Source organism: Mesoplodon bidens (genome assembly GCF_964165515.1).
Source record: "Mesoplodon bidens genome assembly, chromosome: 19".
In the NCBI taxonomy this organism is placed as follows: Eukaryota; Metazoa; Chordata; class Mammalia; order Artiodactyla; family Ziphiidae; genus Mesoplodon; species Mesoplodon bidens.
Genome location: NC_138179.1, coordinates 7,149,724 through 7,164,706, shown reverse-complemented (window position 1 = coordinate 7,164,706; position 14,983 = coordinate 7,149,724). Strand labels below are relative to the sequence as shown.

The 14,983-nt window shown below is 54.1% G+C and overlaps 1 protein-coding gene across 3 annotated transcripts in view; it reads left to right on the top strand.

Annotated features, from left to right (window-relative positions):
• Positions 1-14,631, top strand: part of TBX4 (T-box transcription factor 4) — a 31,158-nt gene extending 16,527 nt beyond the window's left edge. For all 3 annotated transcript variants that reach the window (XM_081218374.1, XM_081218373.1, XM_081218372.1), the window contains exons 6-9: positions 9,080-9,232; positions 10,171-10,259; positions 10,383-10,618; positions 12,519-14,631. In XM_081218374.1, the coding sequence (XP_081074500.1) occupies positions 9,080-9,232; positions 10,171-10,259; positions 10,383-10,618; positions 12,519-13,156 (1,116 nt within the window). In that variant the 3' untranslated portion in view covers positions 13,157-14,631. The remainder of the gene's footprint in view (positions 1-9,079; positions 9,233-10,170; positions 10,260-10,382; positions 10,619-12,518) is intronic.
• Positions 14,632-14,983: the final 352 nt, after the last annotated feature.

Below are 14,983 nucleotides of genomic sequence, written 5' to 3'. Positions count from 1 at the left end.
GAGCAGCATGAGATTTCCCGTGCAGGGCAGGCAGATGCCGTTGGGTGTGTGACAGAGACATGCAGGTGTGCATGGTGACGTGTACTCATGTAGCCCCAGCCTCTCCCGGGGGGCAGAGACAAGCCACCATCCAACGGGAAGGGTCAGCCAAGCCCCCACCTCTCAGAGCACAGGGTCTTTTAACCAAGGGCCAGAGGGGCCTCCCATTCTGGCCAAGACTTTGCTCCCGGTCAGCTCCTACCTGGCCTCCTCTGCTTGGCCAGGCTGTGGGATCAACCTCAAAAGGTTAGCGAGGGCCTCGATGGTGGGAGGTGGGAAGCCACATCTCTGCCCACAATTGCACACACACGCAGACCCCATTGGACAGACCACTGGGGTGGACACAGAGCTTGGCGGAAGCTGGATCTTTGGGTGAGTGACCAGAAGTACCCAGGGAATCGAAGCTCTGGAGAATTTTGGATGCACAGCTTGCTATCATGGTTCCCAGCTGCAGGGATGCCTCTGAGGACTCTTCCACCTCCCTGGGCCCCTGCAGAATGGGGCAGGGGAGAGAGTCAGGTGGTTGAAAAGCTGGGATTTTTAGGAATCCGGAGACCTGGCCTTCATAGGCCAGCAGTAGGTTTCCCAGCCTGCCTTGCCTCTGTGGTGGCTCTGCTGGAGTCCATAAGAGGTTTGCAGTAACCTTGCATGTAGTCTTGAGTCTGGGCCAGTGGGGCTGCTTGTTGGGCTCGTGACGTTGGAGGTGCCCCTGGCCACACTCGCCGTGCCTGCCTGGGGCTCTCCTCTCCCCGGCAGGAGGGACACTCCCCGTACTAACTCAGCTTCCTCCCTGGAGGCTTCGGGTACAGAGCATCTTCCTTCTCCCCATCCCCGAATTTACCCAGCATGTGCAGTCTGTTGGTTACAACACCCCTTGTGGTGTGGCAGGGCTCAGGGAGATGAGGTGCTTGTCTCAGGAGCTGGGAGTAAAGGAGCGGAGCGTGGACCCCTGCCTTCGGATGCCTAGTCCCACGCTCCTTTGGCGTCTCCAACTCCTTCCGTAGCCAGGGCTTGAGCTGTTAGGTCTTCAGCAATTTGGAGCATCCCTGGAGAGGGAGCAGCCTTTGACCCTGCAGGCGAGGGCTGTGGAGGATGAGCTAACTTCCTCGACATATCAAGGCAAAGTGGCCCATGTGAACCTTGGCTTTCTGCTCCTTGGTCTGTGCCACCTGGACTGGCGAGCTCTCACAGTCACCCTTCTTGATGCAGGAGCCTGGGAAAGAGCCATCTTCTACTGGGAACTTGCCCCAGACAAGTCCTTCTGCACAGCTCACCTCCACACTTGCAATTTTCCCTAAAAGCTTCCAGACCTCAGGGAACTTTCTCCAGCCAAATGGACTGTGGACTTTCCCCTGGGGTCTCACAGTATCTCAGAGATTTTAGCAGCTGTCTCCCATTTGCAGGCTTCCCCCAGGAGAAGGGCCCAGAGTCCAGGAGCCCCTCAGGCCACAGGGCCACATGTTCTGAAAAGACAGGATTGGCTTCTGACTAGAAAACTCCTGTGGGTTTGTGCTGTGAGTCCAGGAAAGCCCTCTGTTCTTGAGGGGTAGGGTTCAGGGTGTGACACCTGGGTTCTGGGTGTAAGCCTAGGGGCAGAGGACGGGCAGGCAGCAGGGGCAGAAAGGATCAGGGGGCTGGGGCCGGGCTGGGCGGCTCCAGTTCAGCTCCACTGCTGTGGCTCCACTGGCTACAGAGGGTGCCTGCCATCCTCCCCTCCTACTCGCCAATCCCTCCCACCCCTAGCAGGGTCCTGTGCCAGGTGACCACGTGATGGGAAGAGAGGCTGCTTCGGGAAATTGAAGAGGGCCTCACTGGGGTGGGGCCTGCATCCTGCAGCGGGACATGGAGGTGGCTGGCACGTGGGTCTTACTTTTCTCCTGACCTGGAGGCAGGGAGGGGATGGCTGCTGTGTGTGTGTGTGTGTGTGTGTGTGTGTGTGTGTGTGTGTGTGTGTGTGTGTGTGTGTGTGTGTGTGTGTGTGTGTGTGTGTGTGTGTGTGTGTGTGTGTGTGTGTGTGTGTGTGTGTGTGTGTGTGTGTGTGAGAGAGAGAGAGAGAGAGAGAGAGAGAGAGAGAGAGAGAGAGAGAGAGAGAGAGAGAGAGAGAGAGAGAGAGAGAAGGGGAATGGCCGTCTTCACCAACTCTTCTGTCTCAGGACTCCCAGAATGCCAAGGTAGAAGGTTAGCTTTTTCCTGCTGTACGCGGGCCTCTCACTGCTGTGGCCTCTCCCGTTGCGGAGCACAGGCTCAGCCGCCATGGCTCACGGGCCCAGCCGCTCCGCGGCATGTGGGATCTTCCCGGACCCGGGCACGAACCCGCGTCCCCTGCATCGGCAGGTGGACCCCCAACCACTGTGCCACCAGGGAAGCCTGAAGATTAGCTTTTGATTTCAGGCATAGTAGGTCTCACTGTTCCAGAGGCAAAATTAGCCCCGGACTGGGGACGTGGGCTCCCAGACCACAAAATGGCACATGCACCATCCCCTCAGTGTGCTTCCTTCTCCAGCCACAGGCCTCTTAGCCTAGTTCGTTACTGCTGAGCCTTGGAATCCAAGCTCAAATGCCACGTCTTCAGGGAGAGAGTTCAGGGTCCCCATTATATGCTCACAGAGCACCATGCACCTTTCTGTCCAAGTACTTACCACAGTTATAATTTTATACTTATTTGTCAACTTTGTTTTTGAATAGGAAATACATTCACATGGTTTTAAAATCAATCAATGAATAAATGAAACACATCTGCAATGAGGCATTTCCCTCCCCTGGTTCCCCATCCATCTAGTTTTTCTCCAGCTCTGGCCACAGGTAACCACTGTTACTAATTTCTTCTCCGTGTTTCTTTTTGCATATGCAGGCAGAATACAGAGTCTCAAATCCCTTCTTTTCCACACAAAAGGTAACATACTATAAACACCTTGCACCTTGCTTTGTAAACTTAGTGTATCGTGGAGATCATTCCAGTCACGTAGAGCTGCCGCATTCCTTTTTTTACAGCTGTATAGAATGTCGTCATGTGATTGTTCCATTAATTATGTAGCCAGTCCTTATTGAAGGAATAAGATGTTTTCCTGTCTTTGCTCTTTTGATTAAGCTTGTACATATGTCGTTTTATACCTATGGCAAGTCTTCTTTCTGAGAAAGTGCCTGTTCAAGGGGTGCTTGGGTTTGCAATTTGCAATCCTGCCCTCCACTGGAGTCCCCGTGGCGTGTACTCCCACCATCACTGTTGCCTCCCGAACATGGCGGGAGAGAAAGGTTTGGATCCTTGCCAGTTTGATGGGTGAAATACAGATGTCAGTTTTAGTTTCAATTTATATTTCCTTTATTATGAGTGAGACTGATCTTTTTTATATGTATCTCCTCTTGGGTCCTTATCCTTTGCTCATTTTGCTCTTAGATTTTTTTTTCAGTCACCTATCCATTCTAGGAGCTTTTATAAATTAGGAAGATTTCGCTCCTCATCTGGGATGTCGAATTGCTTATATGTTTTCCCTGTTTGTCACTTGTCTTTTGCTTTGGCCTATAGTGGTATTCCTACACAGAAGTTTTTGGTTGAATGTGTTGGTCTTTTCTCTGTGGGTTCTGGATTTTGAGTAATTGAAAGCCCCTCTCCACTCTTTACTTATAAGGGAGTTTTCTTGTGTTTTCTTCTAGTCTTTTATGCAATTATTATTACACTTAAACCATTGATCCTTTTGGAATTTATTCTGGCATTCTATATGAGGTGTGAATCCAACTTTTTTTTTTTTTTCTGAAGAGCTATCCAGTGGTTCCCAACACCCCTTCTGAATCTGTGTCTGTTCGTGTGCCAGTGTCTTAACTTCATAATACGTTTTAGTGTCTGGCAGGCTTGGTCCCCCTGCATTGCTCTTTTTTTTCAGAGTTTTATTGGCTGGTCTTGTCTATTTTTTTATATGAGCTTCAGAATCAGCTTGTAGTGTTGAGAAAGAAACTTGCTTGTATTTTTATTAGAATCACTTTAAATTATAAATTTACTTAGGGAGGATTGATAGGGATGCCTTTCTCTTTGTTGAAGTCTGCTTTTTGTCCTTCAAAGGTGTATCCAAGTTTTCTTCCCGAGGTCCTACACATTTGCTGCAAGCTATTTCATCTTGTTTGTTACTATTATCAATGCAGTCTTTGGTCCACTACTTTTTCTCACCACTGTTTTTTGCTTGATTTTTGGATTTCTGTGTGACTTCCCCACTGGATGGTAAACCGTGAGGTTTTTCATCACCATTGTGTCCTGGTGCCTGGCAGTGTGAGTGGTGGTGAGCAGTGAGTGAGTGAACCTGCTGACGGGGAGATTATTTAGACAGAGAAGGCACTTCCTCCGCTGGGGGCTGATGTCCCTCCAAAGCATATGGCAGCCAGCGGGGACCCAGAACTATTGGTCTCCCTCTTTTCCTCCCATGTTTGCTGAGCCCTGACAATGCGCCACGCCTTGCCGGGCGCTCTGGGACATAGACCACCCGTCCAGCTCCAGACTGGGCCTCACCCTCCCCAGCCACACGGGTGCAGGTGCAGGTGCAGGTATGAGCTAAGGCTCGGAGGGTAGTGCCGATGCAGACTCTGCTTCCCATCGCTGTCTGAGGTTGGGCAGATGCCTTCCCCCGCTTGAGCCTCAGTTCCTTGCCTGTTAAAATGGGGCTAATAATAATACCTCCTTTACAGGGATGTTGTAAAGATCAGTCGTGTGATGTGTGTAGAATACTCATCACAGGGCCTGGCCCAGAGGCTGTGTTCAGTCAACGCTGGCTGTCATTGCTGTGACTGGGAGAGAAGGTGGGAAGGCTGCTGCCCTGGGCGTGAGGCCACAGGCCTGCCTGGCCCAGGCCTCTCGAGTCGGCTGACGGGTTGTCCGACTCGGTTCTAGTTTGGAGATTCTTCGGGCCAATCTTTGGGTCCCTCCGGTCTTAGTTTTGTTGAGTTTTTTTCTTTTTTCTCTAAGTTGCAGATCCTATCTCTTTCCTAAACCTCTTTGCGGGGCTGGAGAGGGTAAGAAGGATGATGAAGGTCATCTTAGAAAGTAAAAATGTGACGCAGGAGGAAAGTTGGTTCTAATATATGACAGACGGACATGAGCCCCACTTGTTGTGTGGCTAGCATCCAGATACGCTGTGCTCTAGGACGGGCGACAGGGCCTGGTGAATCCTCATCCCCTGCAGCGTTGGGTTGAAACCTTATCCTTAATTCCCGAGCTTGTTGTTGAGAGCACTGTGTGCTGACTCAAGGGCCATCTGGAATCTTCCCCGGATTCAATCTCCAGCAAGCTGTGTGTCCTTGGGCAAGTCACGTTCCCACGACTCGCCTCCTGTTCCTCGTCTTTACAATCAGGAGGTGAACTAGAATGATCTCGAAGGTCTGTCCGTCCCTCCATGCCCTGATGTGCTGTGATTCCAGCACAGATAAATCTGGGCCTCATTAGCCAAGCACGCTATGGCGATCTCTTGAGGAGATGGACGTTTGGCTCTATCACAGTTGTGAAAGTAGAACAGGCCTCTGACTTGTCGCCAGAACATAATGAATCCCATTTCTGTAGAACAGTGATGACGACGGCACCAGCCGTGTAGTGGGGTTTTTTGACGTGGCTGGCCCATCTGACCCAACATCCTCTGCAAGAAGTATAGATGTGAGATTCTGGCTCAACAGTTTAATGCGGCGCCTGAGGAACTTCCGAGTAAAGCCGGGCGCGAGTCACTGAGGTAGCTTCCCATTCTCCCAGGCCGTCGGGACCGACGCTGTACTTTGTGTCTGCATTGGTTCAATGGGTGGGACTTTCTTCCACACACCTGTCCAAGTTCCAGACTGTCAGAGGCGGGAGGGGCGTTTGGGACCACTTAGTCGAAGGCCTCACCTTACAGATGGGGGACCCCGATGACTGGAGGGGAAGAGCTTGCTCAGGACTTGCAGCTGGTGGGCAGAGATCCATAGAAGCTTCTGGGCCTCTCTTGGCCTCTCTGTGGCTGGGATTGGACTCCCCAGTGGCCCCTACCTGCCCTTGCAAGTCTGGCAGTTGCTCTCTTCCCAGATTTCCCTGCCAGCCTGTCTGGTTCCCTCTCCTAGAAGGTGTGTTTGGCAGTCTCTCCACCCTTGTCATCCCGGACCTCGTCTGATAGGCTAAGGATTCGACCTTTATCCCAGGGGGCAAGAGGGAGCCATCCAAGGTGGCATCATGAAGTTAAGATATTTACTGAGCCCTAAATGCTGGCAGGAGTTTGGGGGGCAGTGGACAAGGGAGGCAAGAGGAAGAAATACAGAGGGCCCTGCTCTCAAGCAATGTACAGTCTTCCAGGAGGAGCCAGAAGGTTCTAAGCAAGGGAGTGGCCTGATCTGATGTGTAGCAGGTGAAATGGAGAGGAAGTAGATGGAGGCAGGGAGGGGCGGCGGGGCCTGAGCCAGGGCTGTGCAGGGGGGATGGAGGAGCCTTTGTTTTACAGGCGGAGTCACAGGCCATGGTCACTGATTGGACCTGGAGGTGGGTGACAGTGAGGGGGAGGGGACTGATGGTGCCCAGGGCTCTGGCCGGACTGGCGCAGCCTGTGACCGCCCAGGTGGCAGAGGAAGAGGGTGGGTGCTGCTGTTTGTCCCAAGGTGTCCTTAAGGGACGGCACAGCCTCACCGCGTGGTGACGGCAACATCTGCTTTGGGTTCTGTCCGCCCGCTGTCTGTGTTCTCCCCTTGGGCGCCCCCCACCCCCTGCCAGGAGAGCTGGACTGATGCAGGGTTAGCCCTGCATGTCAGGGGGCTGGAGCGTGTGAGTGATCATGGAAGGATTGTCTGTGCACATGTTTGAGCACTATTTTTGACCTGAAAAGTGCCTTAGAGGTTATCCTGTCTCTAGTGAGCAAAGAAAGACAAGGGAGGAGGGGACACAGAGTTTGTGGCCACGGCCCAGGTCCTTCTCCTCCCATATCCTGGTCTCGAACTTACTGTTTTGAAGTAAAGGAGCCTGGAGGTACAAAAGGAATAAAAGATATGGCCCTTTCTCTTGAGGAGTTAGAATTTAATTGAAGGGCCAAGAAGAAATGGGAAGCCACTAGGAAGCAGCACAACAGCCAAGGAGACAATGCATGGAAAGGAAGTTTCAGAATTGGGAGTTCAGAGCAGGCCTTAGTAGTGTGGGAAGGCTTCCTGGAAGAGTTGGGCCTTGAGATGAAAGGCCTAGAAGGTGAGGGAGAATGGGAAAGGAAGATCAAGGCAGCAGAGGGAACTGCCTGTGCAAAGGTGCACAGGCTGGAATCTGGCATCTAGGCTACCTCCCGGGTAGTCAGGTGCTGGGTCTTCTGGGCACTGGGGTCCTTTGTGGGCTCCTGCAGCGTGGGTACAGTGCAGGGTGACAGAGGAACCTAAAGGGTCTGGGAGGTGTTTCCCAACCCCCAGCCCCTCTCCCGAGGGGCCCCTTCCCAGGCTCCTGGAACACGAAGTCCGTTGAGGCCTCCCCGGGCAGGACTTGTACCCTTCAGTCCCACGCTGAGGTTTGCTTGGCAGGCTCCCAGCTGGGCAGTGGGTCCCCAGCTGCAGGATGGGATTTGGGATTTGGGGAGCTCTGTACTTGCCCCAAGAGGGTCCGGAGGTTTGTCACCGAGGGCCGAGTGAGGAGTGGCCCGTGCAGAAGAGCTAGTTTCTGCTGGACGGAGCTGCCCAGCCAAACCGAGGAGCCCGGGGAAAGTCAGAGCCTACAGCCCGGCTCCTGGGCTGCCCACGCCCTTGGCTGAGCCTCTCCCTGGGCTGCCTCTGTCCCCAGGGTGTGAGGAGAGCAGAACCTCGCCAGACGAAGGCTTCAGCCCAGGCTTGCCACGGAAGGGCCTGGCTCGGGCCCCTTGCTTGGCACTCTGGTCACTCAGGGGTTAAATCTTTCATCAAGCCTCAGCCCCAGGCCTGGCCCTTGGGAACCTGGAAAGGTAGGAGCCAGCAGAGACAGCCCAAGGGAGGGGCACTCCCTGCGGAGAGAAAGGAGCTCAGAGGGGGACCAGCCTCACCCAGCCAGGACAGGAGCCAAAGGGTTAACAAAAGCAGCGGTGCTGATAAAATGCCCCAAATGCCTGGTCCTACCTCTAGTGGGAAGGACGTCTGGTAAATGTCAACGATAAAAAATACATTTTAACGGCACATGATGCTGCGCTACCGTGGGGCACAGCCAAATGGAGTGGGTTTGGGGCCGCAACTACCGTGTGTTTCTCCCAGGGCTCTGGGCCAAGTCTCCTGGGCTCTTCGCCTTTTGCCCCAGGCATCCTCAAGGGCTGGGGGTGCCTGGGGCCTCTGGGCTTCCTCCTACCTTGGTACCTTGAACTCTAGTCCCTGATGGCACTCCCCTCCTGGCTGTGAGCTGCCTGGGACAGGTCTGAAGGCAGAGTGCCTCTGGGTGTCCCCAGTGTCCCCTCAGCAGGCCTCCGTGAATGAAGGAAGGAGTGCCCAGAGGGAACAGGTCGGAGTGCACCATTTTCCTCAGCGTCCCCCCTCCCCCATCTTGCAAACCCTGGGCTGTGAAGCTGCTTTTGTTGCTGACAAATGTGAGAGGAGGGGCTGAGCGCCCACAGCTGACAACTCTCCAAAAGGCAGGTCCCAGATAAGTGGGGAGGGGTGAGCAGGGGAAGACAGTGGGATAGGACAGGGGGAAGCCCGGGGAAGAGTCAGCCTGCCGGGCTGCAAGCTGAGGCTCAGAGAAGTCAAGGGACTTGCCTGAGGTCACACAGTGCGTCAGTGGCACCTGGACTTTCGCCTACAGCTCAGAATTCCACCAACTACACTGTGCTGAGTTCATTGGGGCTTTCAAATGTCCCCATTTCCACACTGAAGGGTCTGTAACATCCGGGAGGTCCTGGGACCAGGAGTTGGTGCTGGAGCAGAGAGTCCAAGTGGGGCCCAGGGGCCTGGTTCTTCAACCTTCAAGGGAGGTTTGGACCTTTCTGGGCTCAGCCCCTGTGGTCAGGCCCTGGAGCCCGGGTTTTTAGGACAAGGAAAGCCAGCCCCAGGCCAGCTGAATGAGACCGAAGACAAGAGGGTGGGGACCCGGAGCTCAGAAGAGACCCTTCTCTTCCAGATCATCCTCAACTCCATGCACAAGTACCAGCCGCGGCTGCACATCGTGAAGGCTGACGAGAACAATGCTTTTGGCTCCAAAAACACAGCCTTCTGCACCCACCTGTTCCCAGAAACGTCCTTCATCTCTGTGACCTCCTACCAGAATCACAAGGTACAGCCCCAGCACAGAGGCAGGAAGTGGAGCCCCGGTGCAGCAGGGCTGAGGCAGGCAGGGCAGGCGCCTCAGGGACCTGCTAAGCCCTGCAGAGCAGTGAGAAGTGGAGCGATGTGCAGGAAAGGAGACCAGATTCCTGAACCCCCGGCGCAAAGTAACCGTGGTCTATGCTGGGGATGGACGGAGTGGGCACCTGTAAAGTCCAGGAGCGTGGAGCTTGCCCTGGGGCTCAGTGCTGGGCCCTTTCGTTCTACAGTCTTCTCCTCCCGGGTGGGATTCTGCACCTGCAGAGAGAAGGGGATGGCACAGGGAGAGGAGCCCTGGGCACTGCCAGCTGTGTGGGAGCAGGTGACTGAGCCATCTGGAGGCCCTTCCCAGGCAGCGGTCACAGGGTGTTGGCATGTCCTGACATGTCCTGGCCCACCTTTCACCCCAGCCCGACCATCCCAAACTGCCCCCCGATCCCCGCCCGGGCCACTCTCCCCTGCCCCCCTGCCTTTGCCCACGCCCCCCTTCTCAGAAGGCTTTCACACCTGCACAGTGGGACTGGCCAGAGCAGGGAAGGGTCTTAGGCAGAAGAGTGACGGAGTCAGGTTTGCATTTAGAAGAGCCACGCAGAACCTGCTGTGGCAGTGGCACTGGAGGGGGAGGATGTGGACGGGAAGCTGCTACGGGCCCCCGGGAGAGGATGATGAGGCGCTGAATCGAGGTAGCACAGCGGGCGGGCGAGCGGGAGACAGAACCGGAGGTTCTGCCGCAAGTGGAAGGGATAGGAGCCGGCGACGTGTAGGGCAGGGCCAAGGAGGCCTCAGCAAGACGCAACTTCCCCAGACACTGCCGGGGGTTCTGAATGTGCCTGGGGCCGGGGAGGAGGGCCAGAGGCCAGCCCAGTCCTCCCCCCACCAGTGACTCTACCGTGTATCCTGTCCTGACAGATCACACAGCTGAAAATTGAGAACAACCCTTTTGCCAAGGGGTTCCGGGGCAGTGATGACAGTGACCTGCGTGTGGCCCGGCTGCAGAGGTGGGGCTGCTCCGGCCTGGGGGTGGGGCGGGTGGACCGGGTTCAAGCACAGGGACTCCGTAACCCTCAAGGTATCTCCACTCCCTTCCCGTCTCCCGCTGACTATCCTCCCCTCGTCTCCAGCAAAGAGTATCCCGTGATCTCCAAGAGCATCATGAGGCAGAGGCTTGTCTCCACCCAGCTGTCATCCAAGCCTGACGTCAGCCCCCTGCATGGGGCTCACCAGGCGCTCCAACACTACCAGTACGAGAACGGGGCTCACATGCAGTTCGCTGCGGCTGAGCCCCAGGACCTTCCCCTCGGCACCTTCCCAGCCCAGAGGGACTCCAGCCTCTTCTATCACTGCCTGAAAAGACGAGGTACCTCTCTCCTGGTCTAGAAGCCCTGGAGGGTCGGGGGGTGACACTCTCCTCACAAACACTCCCCACTGCACATGTAAGCACGCATGGGTGCACACACACACACACACACACACACACACACACCTGGTCATTGTGTGGCCTGGGAGAGCGAGCCTGAAGCGTTGGGGACCGTGGCCAGGCTCAGTGCAGGGATATGCTTCTTGCTTTTCACGCAGCCCTCAGAACCCTCACAGGCAGCTTGCGGCCTTGGTGTCCCCAGACACCGGTACCCCTCCCTAGCCCCAGGTGCTGCTTTGAGCGGGGTGGGCAGAGGACACGAGTCAGCCAGGCTCTGTCTCTAGGTGTGGGAGGCGGTGGAAGCATCACAATCCCGAGGTTTCCATTTAGGGAGGCGACCTCCATCCTAACACAGGGAGTCCCTAGCACAGGCTCCCCACCTCATCACACCAGATCTGCAAAGGCTTCTTGAAAGTGGCAGGGAGCTGCTGTGGATGCAGATTGGGGACCAGGAAGACAGGCAACAGACTTGGCCGTGCAGGCTTCTTTGTGAGGAAGAGGAGCCCTGAGCCGAGAACCAGATGTGCTCTGGTACCAGGTCTCGATTTTTCCCTCTATAAAATATGAATGATCAGTGTTATTACACCAGAGGTCCTCACAGGGCCACTGAATTGTCTTGGGAATGAGTTTGGGGACTTTTGCTTGCAATCCAGAATGTTCTCTCGGCCCAGCTCCTAGGGACCAGCCAGGCAGGCCCCTGAGTACCCACCACACCAGGTCCAGTAGAACTAGTGACCTAGAGCAGGGGCTGGTAAACTGTGGCCTTTGGACCAAATCTGGCCTGCTGTCTGTTTTTGTTCAGCCTGTAAGTCATACAAAATGGTTTTTACATTTTAAATAGTTGAAAAAAGTCAAGACTGTTTCATGATACATGAACATTATATGAAATTCAAAGTTTGGTATCCATAAATAAAGTCTTATTGGAACACAGCCAAACACATTTATTTACCTACTGTCTGTGGCCTCTTTCCTGTTGAGAATCCCTAGAGAAAACAGAAGGAGGGAGACCAAGACAAGCGACCGGACAAGTGTTCTTAAATACGTTGAGTGGGCTGCCGCCCAAGTCCTCAGGCCTGGGTCATCCCTGCATCCCAGGGGAGCCCATGCTCATCCAGAGAGTCAAGCCCTCATCCTTGAGGATGTTGAAAGACACACATCCATGGTTTGGAGCAGTTCATGTCATCTTTCCTGAGACAGTATTAGCTTAGCCTTAAAAAGTACACGTCACCTTTTACTTATTAACAGCTCCATTTCTTAATTGTGTAAACGCTGTTATGTTGGAATCGGTGTAATTACAATCTGATGGGACTTCTTTGAACATATGTAGGGTTTACTTCCTCCTCTAAAAGCAATAGGAACGTGCCTGTGAGTACCTTTGTCTTGCTAAAGCCTTCCTGGGAGTGGAGGATTGAGGCTGAAGCATCGAGGCTTTAATTTCCTGGCTAATTCAGGCAGATGTAGCCTCTGGGCCCGGTTTGGGCTGGCAGTTGCTAGCACTTTCCTTGGCCAGGGTGGGCCTAGCCTAAGAGTGCCAGTGCACATTAAGGCCTCTTACCATCCCCAAGAGTCAGGGTGGCAAAGGATCAAACACACCCCTCCGTGTCCAGTGATGCAGCGGGCCCCGGGGCCTTTGAGCGTGGTCCACGATCCGGCCACTTCTTGGCTGCTGCTGCCTTTGAAAAGCTGTAGCCGATTAAAATGGTTCTGGGAGTGCTGTGGTAGCGTGGGGCAGTGGGGGCCCTGAATGACAAGGATGGGCTGTCCTAGCGTCCAGCGGGGGTATTCGGGGCCCTGGGCTGGCGGAAATGGCTCTTCCTGAGGTTTCTTTGTCTTCCGGCAGACAGTGCCCGCCACCTGGACTTACCCTGCAAAAGATCTTATCTGGAAGCTCCCACTGCAGTCGGGGAGGATCATTATTTCCGGTCTCCCCCTCCCTACGACCAACAGATGCTGAGCCCCTCCTACTGCAGTGAGGTGACCCCACGAGAAGCCTGCATGTACTCAGGTTCAGGGACCGAGATCGCCGGGGTGTCCGGGGTGGACGACTTGCCCCCGCCCCCACTGAGCTGTAACATGTGGACGTCAGTGTCGCCGTACACGAGCTACAGCGTTCAGACCGTGGAGACTGTGCCTTACCAGTCCTTCCCCACGCACTTCACCGCCACCACTATGATGCCCCGGCTGCCCCCCATCTCGGCTCCGAGCTCCCAGCCGCCCGGAAGCGCCCACTTCAGCGTCTACAATCAGCTCTCACAGTCTCAGGTCCGAGAGCGAGAGCGGGGGCCCAGCGCCTCCTTCCCGAGGGAGCGCGGCTGCCCCGGCCCCGGCCCCGGCCCCGCGTGCGAGCGGAAGCCGCCCTCGCCGCACCTGAATGCTGCCAACGAGTTTCTCTACTCACAGAGCTTCTCCTTGTCCCGGGAAGCCTCCTTACAGTATCATTCAGGAATGGGGACTGTCGAGAACTGGACTGATGGATGACTCTCAGGGCCCGTCCACAGCCCCAGTACCGTGTTGACCCAGCATTAACCTCTGAGGGTGGCGTGCACTACCAAGAAACACAGGAAGGTATCATAAAGGGTGGGGTGCGAGCGCGCGTGAGCGTTTCTTTGGAAGGCATCTATCTTCTGACAAACGACTGAGGCCATGACAAAGGAAAAAACACACTATCGGAAGTGATTTTGGCTGCAGGACCTGGATCCATTGTTATCTGATATCTCTTGACATGCCCATGGGTGCCCATGGGTGGGATGGGAGTGGAGAGTCCAGGTGGTGAGGTCTCTCCCACAGGGGAGGTCGGGGGAAGGTTCTCCCTGCTGGGGTGGGAGGGGTTTCTGCACACCTTAAGAGTCCTGGCCTTGCAAGGGAGCTGAGAATCTTGTTTTGGGAGCAGGAGGCCCATTCCTTTGGCTTCCAGAGATTCTGTGAGACCACCTGAGAGGTGGGCTCAGCTAAGCCACGAAGCCCTTCTGGGAGAGGAGCGCTGACTGCTCAGTTAGTGGCCCGGAAATTGATCCCCGGAGCTCTGAGGTCTGAGGGACAATTTTTAGAGGGAAAGTCATGGGCAAAGTGCCACCTGATGGGTATTAAAACATTGCTTTTTCCTTCAGGAGGAGGGAAAATACAACCAGTAGCATCTCTGGCATCATTCAGGTTTTTCTTATAACGTACAAAGCCCTTCCCCCTCCGTCCCCAGTATACAGCCCCTCACCCTCTCTGGTGCACAAGACTCACCTCTCAGGGCCCATCTGCATCCTACGACTGGCCAGTAGGAAGCACACTTGACCTGGCAGTGTCCCCAGGAGACCACACTGGAGCTGCTGCCCAGCAGCTCTAGAGCCTGTTCTGCTCCCAGAAAATCCTCGCCTCTGGAGCAATAAAGCCCAACAGAAATAAAAACGAGAATTCAGAAAACATTCATTTCTTCCAGTGAATTCAGCCAGTGAGCTCAGAGGAGCAAGGATAATTCTCCAGGGATGTGGATCTCATCCTCAGCTCAGCTCTTTAGCATTGAATGTCACCAGACCATCCGTGTGGCTGGTGTGAACTCTGTAATCAAATTTGGGAAATCACTAAACTCTTTGCATGCTGAATAGCTATTTATATATTAAATAAATAAATAAATAAATAAAATATATAAATATATATATCTCACAAATGCAGGCCACATGTCCAATTCAGCTTTGCTTTTCTACAAATGAATAAACTTAATAAAATGAACGTTGGAGAGGGTGTTTGGAAAGACATCTATTTAAATCTTTATTACACACTTGATGTTAAAAACAACGGTTTAGATAAAACATACAAATAAATACTTATATATAAACACACACACACTACAGATTACACTTTATTAGAAGACACATTAGCTAACGGGATATGGAACTTCCAGTGTTTTGTTATATAGCATGGACGTTTTATTTCACGTATCAGAACATAAAGCCATTTTACAACTGTGAAGTGTGTGGATGCTCTTTACTCCGGACGTGTCATTTCCTGGCTCAGCAATGGTCTCTGCTTCCCTTTTGCTCATATATTTTCTCAAGGGCCAGGTGGAGCCCTTAGTGCCTCTGCGCATTTGTTCATGGAGCCTCTGAGCTCAGAGTGAAGTAATTTAGGACCAACAGAGCAGTTGTACCTTTGATCTCATGCTACTCCCCAGATGATGGGCCTGGATTCCAGGGCCCACAAAGGCCCCAGACGGGCAGGGCAGACAGTACGCAAGAATCTGTCACCTTTTCGTAGTGGACATGCAACCTGGTGGTTTGGGGGAGATGGGCTCCCAGGCGGGGAGTTCTTGGTGGCATT